At 37.4% G+C, this 17,354-nt stretch overlaps 1 protein-coding gene across 1 annotated transcript in view; it reads left to right on the top strand.

Moving 5' to 3' along the window:
• Positions 1–17,354, top strand: part of ERBIN (erbb2 interacting protein) — a gene marked incomplete in the record, with an annotated part of 752,109 nt that overhangs the window by 617,576 nt on the left and 117,179 nt on the right. Inside the window, 1 exon segment of the mRNA XM_053701342.1 lies at positions 9,311–9,380. Within this exon segment, the coding sequence (XP_053557317.1) occupies positions 9,311–9,380 (70 nt within the window).

Genomic DNA, 17,354 nt, shown 5'->3' on the forward strand with positions numbered 1-17,354 from the left:
TTGAATTGCCCACAAATATCATAAGTGGAAATGGTCGATTTATACAAGCAAAATATAACCAACCTTGATAGATCGTGTAGTACTTAGGTATTGTAATGCTTAGTAGCAGCTAAATCGATATATAAGTGGCATACTAAAGCATTAAAACTGTTAGCAAACCATTATAATCACAAGTGTTTGGCGTGTTGAAATTCTCATTGCGCATGTCTAAATGGACATATCATTCAAAATCAAATCAATTATGTTATAGGTGCTTGGTATATCAAGCTTGTGGAGGGGGCATGAGATAGACAACAGTCTGTCAAACGTGTATCAGCTAAACAAAAAACTATATATGAGGATAATACTAACATTTGTATGTTTGAAATTGATCACAAATACGCCGCTATAAAACAGCTAAAATCCCTCTGGGTTTTGTTTGTTGTGAGTCATCACCTTCTTAGCCAATAGCAGCCAACATATCTTATTGTAAGCCCATTGGCTCTGGCATTTAGCCAAATAGTTGGACGCTGAGAGTTGTTTAGGTAGAAAAAGGGGGCGCGTAGAAGGGCGGACTTAATGTACGATCAGCCCAATATGCTGACGTCTGTCAACACAGCCTGACAATGCATCACATTATTTCTACACAAAAAGAGAAAGATATGACATTTTTAAATGCCTCATTATTATCAATAGCATATAGGAGGTTGCCAATTATAACACTAACCATCACGATCCCACACCAGTGTTGTCTGCACTAAGCAACTAGCCATCTGGGCTACACAATTTCAAAGTAGCAAGTTGGTAACTATGACGACAAGTGTATCCAAATAACAAGGAGTGTTAAAAAAGTAACAACTGAAGCTGCGTGATTACTCTGCAATGAGCTATACAACTGTATAGTATATATGTATCTCTCAGTAGAGCGGAGTAGAAATTCTTTCACAACTAATTTTCTCCCGATAAGGGAGTACTCACTAATAGTGAATATAGGAGTAAAATTTATTGATAATAATAGTCACGCTAGGACCAATATATAGTAGTCATAGTTACTAAATGAGATGAGTCAGGAGAGACACACAACTTATAACCCTATCACATTATATTTGGCCATTTAGACTAGGGTATTTTGGTTTATCAGTACAATTGACCTCTGAGCTTTGGCCTATGTCATTTGTATACTATTTGATTCCTCATTGAAATTAATCTATAGTCTATCACAACGCCCTATCTCTCTTGACTCACTACTATAGGATTTTTTTATCAGCTATCTGTTATGCTATTTTTTCTCCGCCTGAGAGTAATAGATTAAAGGTCTCTCCTGACTCATCTCATTTAGTCACTATGACTACTATATATTGGTCCTAGCGTGACTATTATTATAAATAAATTTGATGAATGCAAGATATAAGAGGGGGCGCCCTAAGGGGGGATAATCTATACTCCTAATAAGGGTGGTGATAGATAACTAAGTCTTATATATCATATAACACAAACATATACCTCATAAGAGAAAGATTAAGATAATGTACTGGTCATGAGACTATACAGTCTAAATAGTAACAGCAAGATAGATGTAATGCAAAACCTCCTAAGAGAAAGACAAGGTAAGAAAATATATATACACAATGGTAAATAAGTAACTAAACCTCAGAGTAGCATAATTCACAATGGTGTGTGAACTAGTAGGTACAATGCACTATATGACATACATATAGAGAAGGATATGGTCTCAAAGTGTAATAGTCTCTAATGTTTGTGTTATATGATATATAAGACTTAGTTATCTATCACCACCCTTATTAGGAGTATAGATTATCCCCCCTTAGGGCGCCCCCTCTTATATCTTGCATTCATCAGGATAAGGCGGTTTTGCAGACTTCATTTAAATTTTTACCTAAGGGTGTGAATTCTAACAACATTAGTAGAGAAATTGTTGTCCCTTCCTTGTGTCCTAATCTTAAGAATTCTTTGGAAAGATCCTTACATTCTTTGGATGTGGTGAGAGCTTTGAAATATGTTGAAGCTACTAAAGATTTCAGGAAGAGTTCTAGTCTATTTGTTATATTTTCTGGTCCTAGGAAAGGTCAGAAGGCTTCTGCTATTTCCTTGGCTTCTTGGTTAAAGCTTTTGATTCTTCAAGCTTATTTGTAGTCGGGTCAGACCCCGCCTCAGAGAATTACAGCTCATTCTACTAGATCAGTCTCCACTTCATGGGCTTTTAAGAATGAAGCTTCAGTTGATCAGATTTGCAAAGCGGCAACTTGGTCCTCTTTGCATACATTTACTAAATTCTACCGTTTATTTGATTCTTCTGCTGATGTTTTAAGTTCTTCTTGTCATTAAAGAATAATCTTATAATTTGGGTTGTGGATAATTTTTTCAGTGGATAATGGCTGTTCTTTATTTTTATCCCTCCCTCTCTAGTAACTCTTGCGTGGAGTTCCACATCTTCGGTATTGATATCCCATACGTCACTAGCTCATGGACTCTTGCTAATTACATGAAAGAAAGCATAATTTATATAAGAATTTACCTGATAAATTAATTTCTTTCATATTGGCAAGAGTCCATGAGGCCCACCCTTTTTTATGGTGGTTATGATTTTTTGTATAAAGCACAATTATTTCTAAATTCCTTTGTTGATGCTTTTTACTCCTTTCTTTATCACCCCACTTCTTGGCTATTCGTTAAACTGAATTGTGGGTGTGGTGAGGGGTGTATTTATAGGCATTTTGAGGTTTGGGAAACTTTGCCCCTCCTGGTAGGATTGTATATCCCATATGTCACTAGCTTGTGGACTCTTGCCAATATGAAAGAAATTAATTTATCAGGTAAATTCTTACATAAATTATGTTTTTGAGTCCAATGTTCTCTATTGCTGATATGGCTGTTGCTTGATTTTTGTCTTTCCTTTGATTCTGCTAGTGAGATTTTTTTTAAGCTTGTGTTTTTGTGTGCAAACGTTTTACTTTTGTAATTCTTGAGTCTGTCTTAACTGTTCTTTTTAGAAGCATTTTATATTAGAATCATTGTTTGCTGGCATGATTTCTAATTTCATACTTTTATATCTTTCTTTACAGAGGAAGTTTTTATTAGATTTACTTTGTTTATATGGTGTCAGGAGCTTTTTCCCCCTTAGGCCTATTAGTCCAGGGGTATATTTAAAGCTCAGATTTTTGTTTTCTCCCTTTCATCAGAACAGGACTCTTTTTTCCTTCACCTAGTTTTAGAGTTTATCTGGTTCTTATTGGGATAATAGAATATTATCCCCAAGCTTTTAAGGTTGCAAACTGGATTCCAGGCTAATTTATTTCCTCTGATGAATGCTGATAGGGTCGATGCCAATTAATTTTATTGGTTCTGATCTAAGCATTTTTTTTATCTTTCCTCCCATCAAAGTTTGCATGTACTGTAGGTGCAACCCTCATTTCAGAGGCTTAAGTTGGGGGGTTGATTTTTTTTTTTAATTTTTTTTTTTAGTAACTTGGTTAGTATCAAGGATACTAATTAGGTTTCAGATCTAGGCTTCATATGAGAAGGTAAATGGGAACTCCAACCTTTTTATTGTTCCAAGAAGCAGTGGGAACTTTTGGATCTATTTTGATCTAGAAACTTTAACAAGTTTAAGGTCCCACTATTGAAATTGATACTTTTCAGGCTTTTCTGTGAGGTAATTTTCTGTCCTCAATTGATTTTGAGTATACTTACCTTTATGCTCTTATTTCTAGGAACATCTTTGGTTTCTGAGATTTGCGTTTACAGTTTGCTTTTCCGTTTGGTCTGGCTACAGTTCTCAGAATATTCTCTAAGGTTTTGGGTACCCTCTTATCTGTATTCAGTTTTCAGGGTATTGCTGTATTTCTTGGCGATGATGATATCTTGGTTCAAGTAGTATTTCTCTCCTGCAGGTTGTTGTTGTTTCTTCAACAACATGGTTGGTAGGTCTTTTTTCCAAAAAGTCTTTTGTTTCCTCAGATAAAGGTTTCTTTTCTGAGGGGGTTTATGGATTCAGTTTCTATAAAAAAAAGTGTCAGAACTTAGATGGTTGTAGACTTTCAGTCTCTATTTTCTTTCATGTAATTAGCAAGAGTCCATGAGCTAGTGACGTATGGGATATACATTCCTACCAGGAGGGGCAAAGTTTCCCAAACCTTAAAATGCCTATAAATACACCCCTCACCACACCCACAGTTCAGTTTTACAAACTTTGCCTCCCGTGGAGGTGGTGAAGTAAGTTTGTGCTAGATTCTACGTTGATATGCGCTTCACAGCAGGCTGGAGCCCGGTTTTCCTCTCAGAGTGCAGTGAATGTCAGAGGGATGTGAAGAGAGTATTGCCTATTTGAATTCAATGGTCTCCTTCTACGGGATCTATTTCATAGGTTCTCTGTTATCGGTTGTAGAGATTCATCTCTTACCTCCCTTTTCAGATCGACGATATACTCTTATATACTATTACCTCTACTGATTCTCGTTTCAGTACTGGTTTGGCTATCTGCTATATGTAGATGAGTGTCCTGGGGTAAGTTGTGATTTCTATCAACATTAGGGAGGAATTATTGTCTTTTACTAAGACTTCTTTGGTAAGATTCTTACATTCTTTGGATATGGTAAGAGTTTTGAAATCTTATGTTGAAGCTATTCAGATTTCAGATAGTCTTCTAGTCTATTTGTTATCTTTTCTGGTGTTAGGAAAGTCAAAAGGCTTCTGCCATTTATTTGGCATCTTGCTTAAACTTTTGATTCATCATGCTTATTTGGAGTCGGGTGGATTCCCGCCTCGGAGGATTATGGCTCATTCTACTAGGTAAGTTTTTACTTCCTGGGCTTTTTAAGAATGAAGCTTCTGTTGATCAGATTTGCAAAGCAATGACTTGGTCTTCTTTGCATACTTTTACTATGTTCTACCATTTTGATGTTTTCTCTTCTTTAGAAGCAGTTTTGGTAGAATGGTACTTCAGGCAGCTGTTTCAGTTTGATTCTTCTGCTTATATTTTCAGTTTTTTTCATTATAAAAATTGAAACTTTTTTGATTTGGGTAGTGGATTAATGTTTCAGCGGAATTGGCTGTCTTTATTTTATCCCTCCCTCTCTAGTGACTCTTGCGTGGAAGTTCCACATCTTGGGTATTTATTATCCCATACGTCACTAGCTCATGGACTCTTGCTAATTACATGAAAGAAAACATAATTTATGTAAGAACTTACCTGATAAATTCATTTCTTTCATATTAGCAAGAGTCCATGAGGCCCACCCTTTTTTGTGCTGGTTATGATTTTTTGTATAAAGCACAATTATTCCAATTCCTTATTTTTTTTGATGCTTTCGCTCCTTTTTTTATCACCCCACTTCTTGGCTATTCGTTAAACTGAATTGTGGGTGTGGTGAGGGGTGTATTTATAGGCATTTTAAGGTTTGGGAAACTTTGCCCCTCCTGGTAGGAATGTATATCCCATACGTCACTAGCTCATGGACTCTTGCTAATATGAAAGAAATGAATTTATCAGGTAAGTTCTTACATAAATTATGTTTTTCCTTCAGTTGCTTTTTGCATGGAGATGTCAGGTTTCATGTTTGTGGCCTTGGTTGCTATTCCCTCTGCTCCCTTTAAATGAGTCTTCTTTAGCTTTGTATTTTTTACCAATGATATAGGGTCTCTGAGGATACATTTGCTTTTCAGAACAAGTCTGTTCCTGTTTTAGTAACTGAATTATTACCTATTATAATTGCAAGAGATGATGGGCCGACTGGGGGTCTCAGAAAAGCATTAAAATGCTTGGAAATGTAAGGTTTCCTCTGGAGATCCTTTCAGCTGGCAGGCTGTATGGTTTATCCAGCTGTTAGTGTAGCCTGGGTATCTGCAGCTACTGCAGTAGGGTGTGAAAACATCTCTGAACTTATTTCCCAAGAAGCTTCCCTTGAATAAATTAAGGAATGTTTGACTGCAAGCAGTCTTATTTGTGATGCAGCTGTTGCATTAATGCAAAGAGTGCTGCTATGACTAATCTGACTAGAAGAGCCTTATGGTTCAAGTCATGGTCTGCTGATATAGTATAAAAAGCAGAATTATTTCCCTCAAATTTAACAGATCTTGTTTTGACCTGAACTGCATGCTGTCATTGCTACAGTCACTTCCTGCCTCAAGACAAAAAAGCTAAGGCCAGGGTTAAGTCCGCTTGACGATTTCACTCCTTTCATTGTTACAAGATCTTCCTCCTCAGTTTCTCTGAAATCAGCCACCTTGGAAGTTTTGTTTCCTCTTGGTCTAAGTCCAATCAGACTAAAAAAAATCCGTCCCTTACTCCAAATCAGCATAAAGAAGCAGGCCCCAACCCAGACTCATTTCTGGAAGGGGATAGACTGAACCTTTTTCAGGAGGCTTGGGAAAATACATTTATGATTTTTGGGTACTGTATATAATTTCCCAGTGGTACCTTGTATGCTTTCGGTCTCGCCCACCTCAAGGAAAATTCCTCCTATCTCATGTTCCTAAAGATCCTTTAAAAGCCAGAGCTTTCTTGGCATGGGTAACAGACCTAGAAGCCATGGGAGTAATTACTCCTGTCGCCCTTGGAGGATCGAAATCAGGAAATTATAGTCCCGTTTTTTCCATAAATTGAATTTTTAACTTCAAAACACTAAAGAATTCAGAAATTCTTCCTTATTTATACATTTCCCAGGTCCCTGCTAGAGACAGAACGCTACTGCAGTTACCATGGCAGCTTGACTTAAAGCTTTGATCCAAATAGCATACCTAGTATCGAGGAAGTCTCCCGCTGAACGAATTGCTGCCCATTCTACCAGAGCAGTCACCACCTCTTGGGCTTTTGAAAATTAAAGGGACACTAAACCCAAAAATTTTCTTTCATGATTCAGATATAGAATACAATTTTAAACAACATTCCAATTTACTTCTATTAGCTAATTTGCTTCATTCTTTAGATATCCTTTGTTGAAGAAATAGCATTGCACATGGGTGAGCCAATCAGACGAGACATTTATGTGCAGCAACCAATCAGCAGCTACTGAGCCTATCTAGATATGCTTTTCAGCAAAGTATATCAAGAGAATTAAGCAAATTAAACAATAGAAGTAAATTAGAAAAATATTTAAAATGGCATGCTCTCTCTAAATCATGATAGAAAAAAATTGGGTTTAATGTCCCTTTAAGCTTCCATTGAAACGATTTGCAAGGCAGCTACTTGGTTATCATTACATACCTTTTACCCAATTCTATCATTTTAACACGCTTGCCTTTTCTGAGTCTGCAGGCTGCAGTGTTAACTGATTTCTCTTCCCTATTTCATAATGGTGTCATGAACCTCACAGATTGGGTATAGGATCCCACATGTGATGGCTCGTGGACTCTCAACATCTTATGAAAGAAAACTAAATCCATGCTTACCTGATAATTGTTTTCATGGTGGTGGAGTCCATGAGATCCACCATTGTTTATCAATAACAGTTGAGGGCAGTAATAGTTTGCACTTCCTTTACCTTGCTTTCCCTTTCCTACTTTATTTTCTGCTTTCTCTTGGCCATATGTATGACTAAGGAATCCTGGGAAAGTGGGAGAAATTGAAGCTCTGTTGCGTTGGGTGTTTTGCCTCCTCCTGTAAGACTGGACATGTGATGGCTTGTGGACTATCGCCATCATGAAAGAAATTAATTTATCGCGTAAGCATACATTTTGTTTTTATTTTTTTAGAAACAATCAGCCTGTTTTGTTGTTTGGGCTTTTAACATTTTATTGTCAAAGGTCTGAAGGCTTTTATGTCCATTTAGTAATTTCAGAAACTGTTAAACATTTGATGCTTATAAAGCTCACTTTATTATATATGAAGGATTTTTTGGATGATCTGTTTAAGGGATGGTAAACAGTATTAAATTGTAATCTAAATGTTAAATTTTGCGTAGTTAAAAACTTACTATATTTTCATTATTTCTGTCCCCCAATTCCTGTAATTTAACACTGACCATTGTTGGTTGTCTAAATTCCACTGAGTTTCTTTTTTTACTTCTTGTCCCCTTATCTATCTCTCCTACTGAGGACAGTAAGGGACAGATATAAAAAAGCAGACAATAAGAGAGTCTGTGCGAATAAAGCGTTGTGGAGAATTATCTTGCATGGTTTCCAACCACCCTTGTTACAGTTTTCTTTATAGCCTTTTTTATATCTGTCCCTAATTTTCCTCAGCAGGAGAGATAGAAACTTAAGTTTAAGCATGGCAGTGACTACTACTTTATAGAAGCTAAAGTACTTTTTTAGAAACTAAACCTTTACACTTCAATAATTAAACTAATTTAATTGTAAAATGCATTTACATATTATTATTATTAGACTAATCTTTGCTTTGAATTCATCATGTACAAGGTTGCCAAATAATTCCAATGAAGTAATACTCTTAAAGGGACATTCCAGTCAAAATATAAATGCACATAGATTTATTGCATCTTTGAATAGAAAGATATTTGCAATATACATGTATTAGCAAAAATGCTTCTTTTAAGAGTTATCACTGTTTTAGTGTTAACATTTTTCTCTGCATGTGCACGTGAAGCATAGCTAGCTATTGTCACTGCACCCACATTTTAAATAATGCAGCTGCTTAGATCATCACTGGGGCTTGTATCATGTCAGCAATTAACAAATGGAGTCATTACCAGATGGTACAAGCACCTTAGGCTCTCTGAGCAAGTGCTGTGTTTAAAATGCTGGTGCACAGTGCATACTTAAATACACTTTTGAAACAGCTATAGCTTTTATTATAAGCATTTTTGCTAATGCATGTATATTACAAAATTGTTTCTGTTCAATACCAAAATGCACCCATGTGGTTTCCAATTTGGGCTGGAATATCCCTTTAATGTAATTCTGTTGGTTCAGCTACAGACCATAATATTTTTTTAAATAAATGAAACGGTCATACAAAAAAAATTCTCTTGAGCTCTCTTTGGACTTTAAAAGTTGAGATATTTGTCACAGACATTTATTTGCTGGTATGACATTTTTTTGTTACTTTCTCTGATATTATAAAATAGCTTTTATTTCTTATATACGGTTGCTAATGTTCTGCCATATGAGTCAGAATCTTCTTCCAACTGGGGAAATGTTATTTTAATGCCACAATAAAAAGGCCCTTTTAAGCCTCTTTCTTAAAGTCTTTGTTATTGAAATGTTTAATTTGATTACATGTACAGTGCTTGATATATAGAGTGGCTCTGTTTATAATTAGGTTAAAAAAAAGCACAAAGACTTTATTAAGTATGTGTGACACCCACCTCTTATTTAAAAAGAAAAAATAATTGTCATTTTTTTCTTCCTACAGATTGAAGAATTTGCCCTTTAGCTTTACAAGGCTGCAGCAACTCACTGCTATGTGGCTGTCAGATAATCAGGTGAGGCCTGTGCTTCTGTAAAACTGACCTTTCCTGCTATCTAGGGATCCCTGGCATTTAGTTCTACACTGCTAGTTTGCAATTCTTGCACTAGAAAGAATATATTGGAACTTTTTATAGAAAAACATAATTCTCATAGATTAAAAGGACAGTCTACTCCAGAATATTTATTTTAAAAGATAGATATTCCTTTATTACCCATTCCCCAGTTTTGCATAACCAACACATTTATATTAATATACTTGTTACCTTTGTCATTACCTTGTATATAAGCCTCTGCAGACTGTCCCCTTATCTCAGTTTTTAACAGACTTGCATTTCAGTGATTCGGTGCTGATTCCACGGGAGTGAGCACAATGTTATCTATATGGTACACATGAACTAGCACTATCTAGCTGTGAAAAACTTAATGCACTGAGATAAGAGGCGGCCTTAAAGTGCTTAGACATTAGCATATGAGCCTACCTAGGTTTAGCTTTCAACAAAGTTGAATACCCAGAGAACAAAGCAAATTTGATGATAAAAGTAAATTAGAAAGTTGTTTAAAATGGCAAGCCCTATCTGAATCATGAAAGTTTAATTTTGTCTAGACTGTCCCTTTAAGAGGCTGGTTTGTGAAGAAGGCCACATAGAAATGTTGACTTCATAGGAAGAGTACATTTTGGCTGCTTATTATTAAATGTGATAAAAATGCTTCAACTCAGTGAACATTCAATTATTCTTGTAAGCATTCACTGCCCTTTTCTAATGCTTTCAGGTTAAATATGCATAATTTTAATTCATTTTTTTAACGACAATTGATGTAATTTAGTTTCTTGTATACATGGATACCAGCATATATTTTCAAATGTCAGGTGAACAAAATCAGTAACATAAATACGCTCTCTGTTCACCTTAAAACTTTTATTTACTTAAGTCAAAATTAAACTTTCATTATTCAGATAGCTTGCAATTTAATATATATGTCTGTCTGATGAAGGGGCACCACCCCGAAACGTCATATTAATAAATTGATATTCTTGTTCATACAGTGATTGCCTTTGCCTATTTCTAATGAAGTATGTATATATAGATATATATATGTATATATAAAAAGTAAAAAGAGAAAAGGATGGTAAATGTGCTTTATAGTTTTAAAGTGTTGCAGAACACCCCGTATAATTTGGGTGCTCTATAGAAACAAATATAGCAACATTTTATGTTGATAATTAATATATTGGTGCAGACCCATTAAATAATTTATTCACAATGAATCAGAGAGAAAATGTGATTTAAATTGAAATCATTAAAAAAAACTGGGAATGCAGCACTCTTAAGTTTCAAAAAACTTTAATAACACTTTCATTTATATAACAGTTTAAAGTTTGCATCATACTGCAACGGGCGGCGACTCATCGAGAAGATAGCACCCAAATACACTGGATAGAAAAACCGTGGTTAAAATAGCATAATGAAATAGATACACAATTGTTTAAAACCTAGTTAGGACCGGTCCATGTGTACATAACAGGCTGCTAATAAAAGTTACAATGTAGAAACCTTCATAAATAACCAACTATATTGATGAAATGATTCAGGAACACAAATGAAAAGACACAAATGCTGAGTGTTTTGTATAAGTAACTATATTGAGTCTCAAACTTAAAAAAGTTTTAGTGCAAACTGAGACAGTCAAAATCACTCAAGCTGTGCATAATCAGATGTCATTCAGAATAAATAAGTGTACATTTATAAAGGGTATACAACCTACTTCATAGCATAGACATAGAAGATGTCATAAACATACACATATATGCGAGTTGTAACAAAGCAACACAAAAGGCATAGAAAATAATTGTAAAGAGCGAAACAGGAACACAATTAAATATTACAAGCCAATAGCATGTTAACCTACTACTGGCTGTTTCGTGGTGGAAAGTTCTCCATAAGTATTGCACAAAATTTCCCACAGAGTTTAAATACCGTCCCTTTAAGTAGTCGACCCGATATAGTGTAGGTTTGCATGCAATCAAATCATTATTAGTTGGAGTTATGAGCCATTGGCGAAAGTGGCACTATAAGTGAAGATGTTAGTATTGCGGCAGTCAAAAGGGCCAAAGCAGAAGTAGATAGAAATTGCAGGAGGGTAGTCCTTTGATTTTTAAAAATACCCCTCTGTCAACTGCACATTTCTTATGGAAGGCAAGATTGTAGGAGCAGGTAGCAAAATACACTGTGCATGTGAAAAAAGCAAGGCAGGAAGCGACGGTGCAGGCGGATACCTTATAAGTGTGCTCGTACCCCTCTGTCTACTGCACCTGTAACCAAATTACCAAGCTTACGAGTCGCTCCAAGATAATTCCATCCGAAGTCTGCTACATTAGAAAACCATACAGACCGCTATATGTGCCAAGGACTTTCGTTAATATCCTCCAAAGAGAAATGTTCCTTACAACATCTTGTGCTGGAGTTGTAGTACGCTCGAATCCCCCGCCATTCAGACAAACAAGTCAGCGTGTTAGGTCACGTGAGCCAGTCGACCAATACCAATGTACGTTTCACCCCTTCGTCACTAGAGGGACGGGGCTTCCTCAGGGCTTGCTAGTATAACGTGTTACGTGTAGACTTTTATATCCACACATGCTCCGCCCAGGGTGAAAGATAAGAAAACACTAGACTTACTCACAAAATGTTAGTACTCAACATTAAGTGTCAACATTACAAAGAGCATTTTTTCTTCTATTTTCTTTAGTGATAAAATTATATCAATTACTACCACAATCCAAAAATAAATCAAATATAAAAAACATGTATCTGAGTCTTCAATTCTTGACCTAAAAATTGTTTTAGACACAAATCTAAAACTAAAGTTAGAGAGACTTAGCAGAAAAAAGGCCACATCCTTAAAGGAAGCAGGCCATATCAAGCCTCTCATTCATGCCATGGGGGTCAATAGTAGAGAGGTTATAGATCCACCTGCATTCTTTTTGCAGTAGAACCTTGTTGTTATCTCCGCCTCTGCCATTGGTGATTCCTCTGTCTATGCCAATCACTTTCATAGTGTCAGATAGATACACTATTATGAAAATTTTCAAAGTGGCGTGCTACACTACTGTTTTGAGCCTTATTCTTAATATTGTCCCTATGTTCTAGAATCCTTTCTTTCAGAATTCTCTTCGTCTTTCCAACATAGAAACTGGGACAGTTGCAACTTAGGAGGTATACTACCCCATCAGTTTTGCAATTACAGAAATGTCTCAACTTGTAAACCCTTTCAGTGCAAGCCAAAAAGGTTTTAGTTTGCATCATGAATTTACAAGCTATACATTTTATTTTTTTTGCAAGGAAAATTTATTTGATAGCCAATTTTTTTTTTGTGGAGTGAGAAATTTACTTCTCACCAATTTGTCCTTTAAATTGGGAGCTCTTTTGGCTGTCAGATTAGGCACCAAACCTACTACCCTAGCTACACTTTCGTCACTTAGTAAGATCTTCCAATTTCTTTTCAAAATTTCTTTGATACCACTCCAGTGACAGTTAAACTTTGTCACCAGTCTAATGTCACTGGGTTTCTCTTTTTCTTTTTTTAAGAATAGTAGTTTCTCTCTTTATCTACTCGCCTTGCCTCATTTTTTGCACTATTAAGAATACGCTTGGAGTAACCTCTAGATCTAAATCTATTCATCATCAGGTCTGCATGTTTATCATACTTTAGTTTTGATGAACAGTTTCTGCGGAGACGCAGAAACTGTCCTTTTGGGATTCCTTTCTTAAGGTGATAGGGATGGTAGCTTTGTGCAGATAGAATACTGTTTGTCGCAGTATCTTTATGAAAATTTTCAGTTACCAGGGTATCATTTTCTACCTTGATATCAATATCCAAAAATGAAAGATTACTTTTGCTGGAGTTGACAGTGAGAACAATGTTCCTATCATTTGAATTTGGGTCCTCTACAAATTTAACAAGTTCTTTTTTAGAACCTTCCCAGATGATAAATATGTCATCCACATAGTGTAGCCATAAATGGACATGCACATTGGTATACTTCCTCCATTTCCCAGGCCCCTAAATGTAGACAGGCATAGGTGGGGGCACAAGTAGCCCCCATAGCTGTACCTCTGATTTGTTTATATATCTTGTTTTTGGCTTGCACTGAAAGGGTTTACAAGTTGAGACATTTCTGTAATTGCAACACTGAGGCGGTAGTATACCTCCTAAGTTGCAACTGTCCCAGTTTCTATGTTGGAAAGTCGAAAAGAATTCTGAAAGAAAGGATTCTAGAACATAGGGATGATATTAAGAATAAGGCTCAAAACAGTAGTGTAGCACGTCACTTTGAAAATTTTCTTAATAGTGTTTCTGACTGTATGAAAGTGATTGGCATAGAAAGAGGAATCACCAATGGCAGAGGCGGAGATAACAACAAGGTTCTACTGCAAAAAGAATGCAGGTGGATCTATAACCTCTCTACCATTGGCCCCCATGGCATGAATGAGAGGCTTGATATGGCCTGCTTCCTTTAAGGATGTGGCCTTTTTTCTGCTAAGTCTCTCTAACTTTTGTTTTAGATTCATGTCTAAAACAATAAAACAAATTTTCAGGCCAAGAATTGAAGACTCTGATATATGTTTTTTATATTTGATTTATTTTTGGATTGTGGTAGTAATTGATATAATTTTATCACTAAAGAAAATAGAAGAAAAAATGCTATTTGTAATGTTGACACTTAATGTTGAGTACTAACATTTTGTGAGTAAGTGTAGTGTTTTCTTATCTTTCACCCTGGGCGGAGCATGTGTGGATATAAATGTCTACACGTAACACGTTATACCAGCAATCCCTGAGGAAGCTCCGTCCCTCTAGTGACGAAGGGGTGAAACGTACGTTGGTATTGGTCGACTGGCTCACGTGACCTAACACGCTGACTTGTTTTTCTGAATGGCGGAGGATTCGAGCGTACTACAACTCTAGCACAAGATGTTGTAAGGAACATTTCTCTTTGGAGGATACTTTGGAGGATATTAACGAAAGTCCTTGGCACATATAGCGGTCTGTATGGTTTTCTAATGTAGCAGACTTCGGATGGAATTATCTTGGAGCAACTCGTAAGCTTGGTAATTTGGTTACAGGTGCAGTAGACAATGTCAGCATGCAGAACTTGCCCTGGTCTGGGATTGGATCTTGTAGGGGGCTGACTTTCAGTTTTTGCTCAAGTTTGGTTTCGCGCTAAAAATGTTTTCCTCTCAGAGGCAGTTTCTGCTTTCAAGATTGTCTGAAGATCAGACAAAAGGGGAGACGTCCCTCCACTGTGTAGGAGACTTCTCAGACCTGGGAATGATTGTTCCAGTTCTAATACTGGTACAGGATCTGGAGTTACCGATAGGGTTGTGGTTCCCAAAACAGGGGAATTTTCAGACCATTTTTAAGAAAGGTACTGTCCTTCTAGATGGAAACTATTAATTCGTTCCATTTCTTCCTTGATCCTAGAGGGTCAATTTATGTCAACGGTGGATTAAAGGTTAAGTGCCTTCATGTGCCATTCACGAGAATCGTCTCAAGTTCTAGGGTTTGTCTTTCTGGGCAAACACTTCCCGTTCATGGTCCTTCCTTTCGGTCTTGTCACTGTTCTGAGTTCTTACGGAGGCTCTGGGATCGCTGTTGGCGGTGCTTCAGTTTCGGGGCATTGCATTGGCGTCCTAGTCCAGGCATCATCCTTACAGCAAGCAAGATTTACACAGACATGGTGTTCTACTTCCCGTGAGCTCACGGGTGGAAGGTGACTTTGGTAAAGTGTTCCTTTGTCCCAGACACAAGGGTAGCTTTCTTGGGAATCATGACGAATTCCATATCAATAAAGATTTTTCTGACTGAGGTCAGGAAATCAAGGTCTATCAATACTGGTCTAGTTCTTCAGTCCACTTCTCGGCCTTCAGTGGCTCAGTACATAGAGGTATTCAGGCTGATGGTGACGGCAATGGACATTAGATGACTCAGCATGCTAAGGCACTGTGGCTGAGCTTTGTAACAACCTGAGGATTGCAGGTTCAATTCCCGGTGAGGTCAACTCAACCTTTCATCCTTCCAAGGGTGATAAAATGAGCAGCGCCTTGTGTCATTTAAAATTCAGTTTGTTCGTTCCACCTTCAGACCTATGTAGTTAAGCAAACTCAGGCAATGGAATGGAGGCTATGCAGACTTGTCTCCTCAATTAACTCTGGATCAGGAGACAAGGTACTCTCTTCTATGGTGGTTGTTTCTGGATCACTTTTCCACTTTTCCCAGGGAACATGATTTAGCAGAGTGTGGACTCAGTGGAGTCTATTCTTTTTATAAACATCTTGGAACTGAGAGCGACCTTCAAGGCTCTTCTGGTCTGGCCTCAGTTGGCTTCGGCCCAGTTTCATCAGTTTTCAGGCAGACAACTTGGCGACGGTCTTACATCAATCATCAGGGAGGAACGAGGAGTTCCTTAACATTGGCTGAAGTAGCCAAGATTATCCAGTGGGAGGAGGCTCATTCTTGCTATATGTCAGCGATCCATATCCCAGGGGTGGACACTTGGGAAACGGATTTTCTGAGTAGACAGATTTTTCATCCGGGAGAGTGGGAACTCCATCCGGGGGTATTATCCAATCTGATTTTCAAATGGGGTCGGCCGGAGTTGGATCTCATGGCATCTTGTCAGAATGCCAGGCTTCTGGGATACGGGTCCAGGTCCAGGGTCCCCAGTCCGAGCTGATAGCTGCCTTGGCAGTTCTTTGGTTCTTCAGCCTAGAATATCTATTTCCCCCGTTTGCACTTTTTTTCCCGGGTGATTGTTCAAATCAAATAGGGGAAGGCATCAGTGGTCCTCCTCACTTCTGCGTGACCTCGCAGGATTTGGTATGCCGATCTGGTGGACATGTCATTTCTGCCACCTTGGACACTTCTGTTGAGGAAGGACCTTCTTATTCAGGGTCCTTTCTTCCACCCAATTCTAGTTTCTCTGAAGATGACTGCTTGGAGATTGGATGCTTGATGCTATACAAGCAAATTTTCACCGATTCGGTCATAGACTCCTTATTTCAGGCATGTAAGCCTGTAGATAGGATGATTTACCATAAGATAGGGCGTAAATATCTTTATTGGTGTGAATCCAAGGGTTACTCATGGAGTAAAGTTAGGATTCCCAGGATTTTGTCTTTTCTCCAAGAAGGATTGAAGAAGGGTTTCTCAGCGAGTTCCCTAAAGGGTCAGATCTCTGCTTTATCTATTTTGTTACACAAGCGTCTGGCAGATGTCCCAGATGTTCAATCCTTTTGTCAGGCTCTGATTAGAGTCAGGCCTGTGTTTCAACTAATTGCTCTTCCATGGAGTTTGAATTTAGATCTTAAAGTTCTTCAAGGGGTTCCGTTGAACCCTATGCATTCCATAGATATTAAGTTGTTATCTTGAAAAGTTTTATTTCTTGTTGCCATTTCTTCTGCTCGAAGAGTGTTTGAGCTTTCGGCATTACAATATAATTCGCCTTGGCTTTTTTTCATTCGGATAAGGTGGTGTTATGTACTTAACTTGGTTTTCTTCCTAAGTTTGTTTCAGACGAGAACATTAATTAGGAAATTGTTGTTCCTTCCTTGTGTCCAAATCTTTCTTTCAGAAGGAACGTCTTCTGCACATTTTGGACGTAGTCCGTGTTTTAAATTTTTTTATTTACAAGTGACTACGGACTTTCGTCAATCGTCTTTTCTGTTTGACATTTTTTCTAGATAACATAAGGGTCAGAAAGCTACGGCTCCTGCTGGACAGCAGTCTCCCGAAAGAGTTTTGGCTCATTCCCCTTGGGCTGTTGCTTTCTAGTGGACATTCTAACATAATGCTTCAGTTGAGCAGATTTGCAAGGATGCAACTTGGTCTTCTCTTCAAAAAATATTCAAAATTTTACAAATTTGATATCTTTGCTTCGGCTGCGACTTTTTTTGGAAGAAAGGTTCTTCAAGCAGTGATGCCTTCCGTTT

The sequence above is a fragment of the Bombina bombina genome, chromosome 2 (assembly GCF_027579735.1).
Source record: "Bombina bombina isolate aBomBom1 chromosome 2, aBomBom1.pri, whole genome shotgun sequence".
Lineage (NCBI taxonomy): Eukaryota > Metazoa > Chordata > Amphibia > Anura > Bombinatoridae > Bombina > Bombina bombina.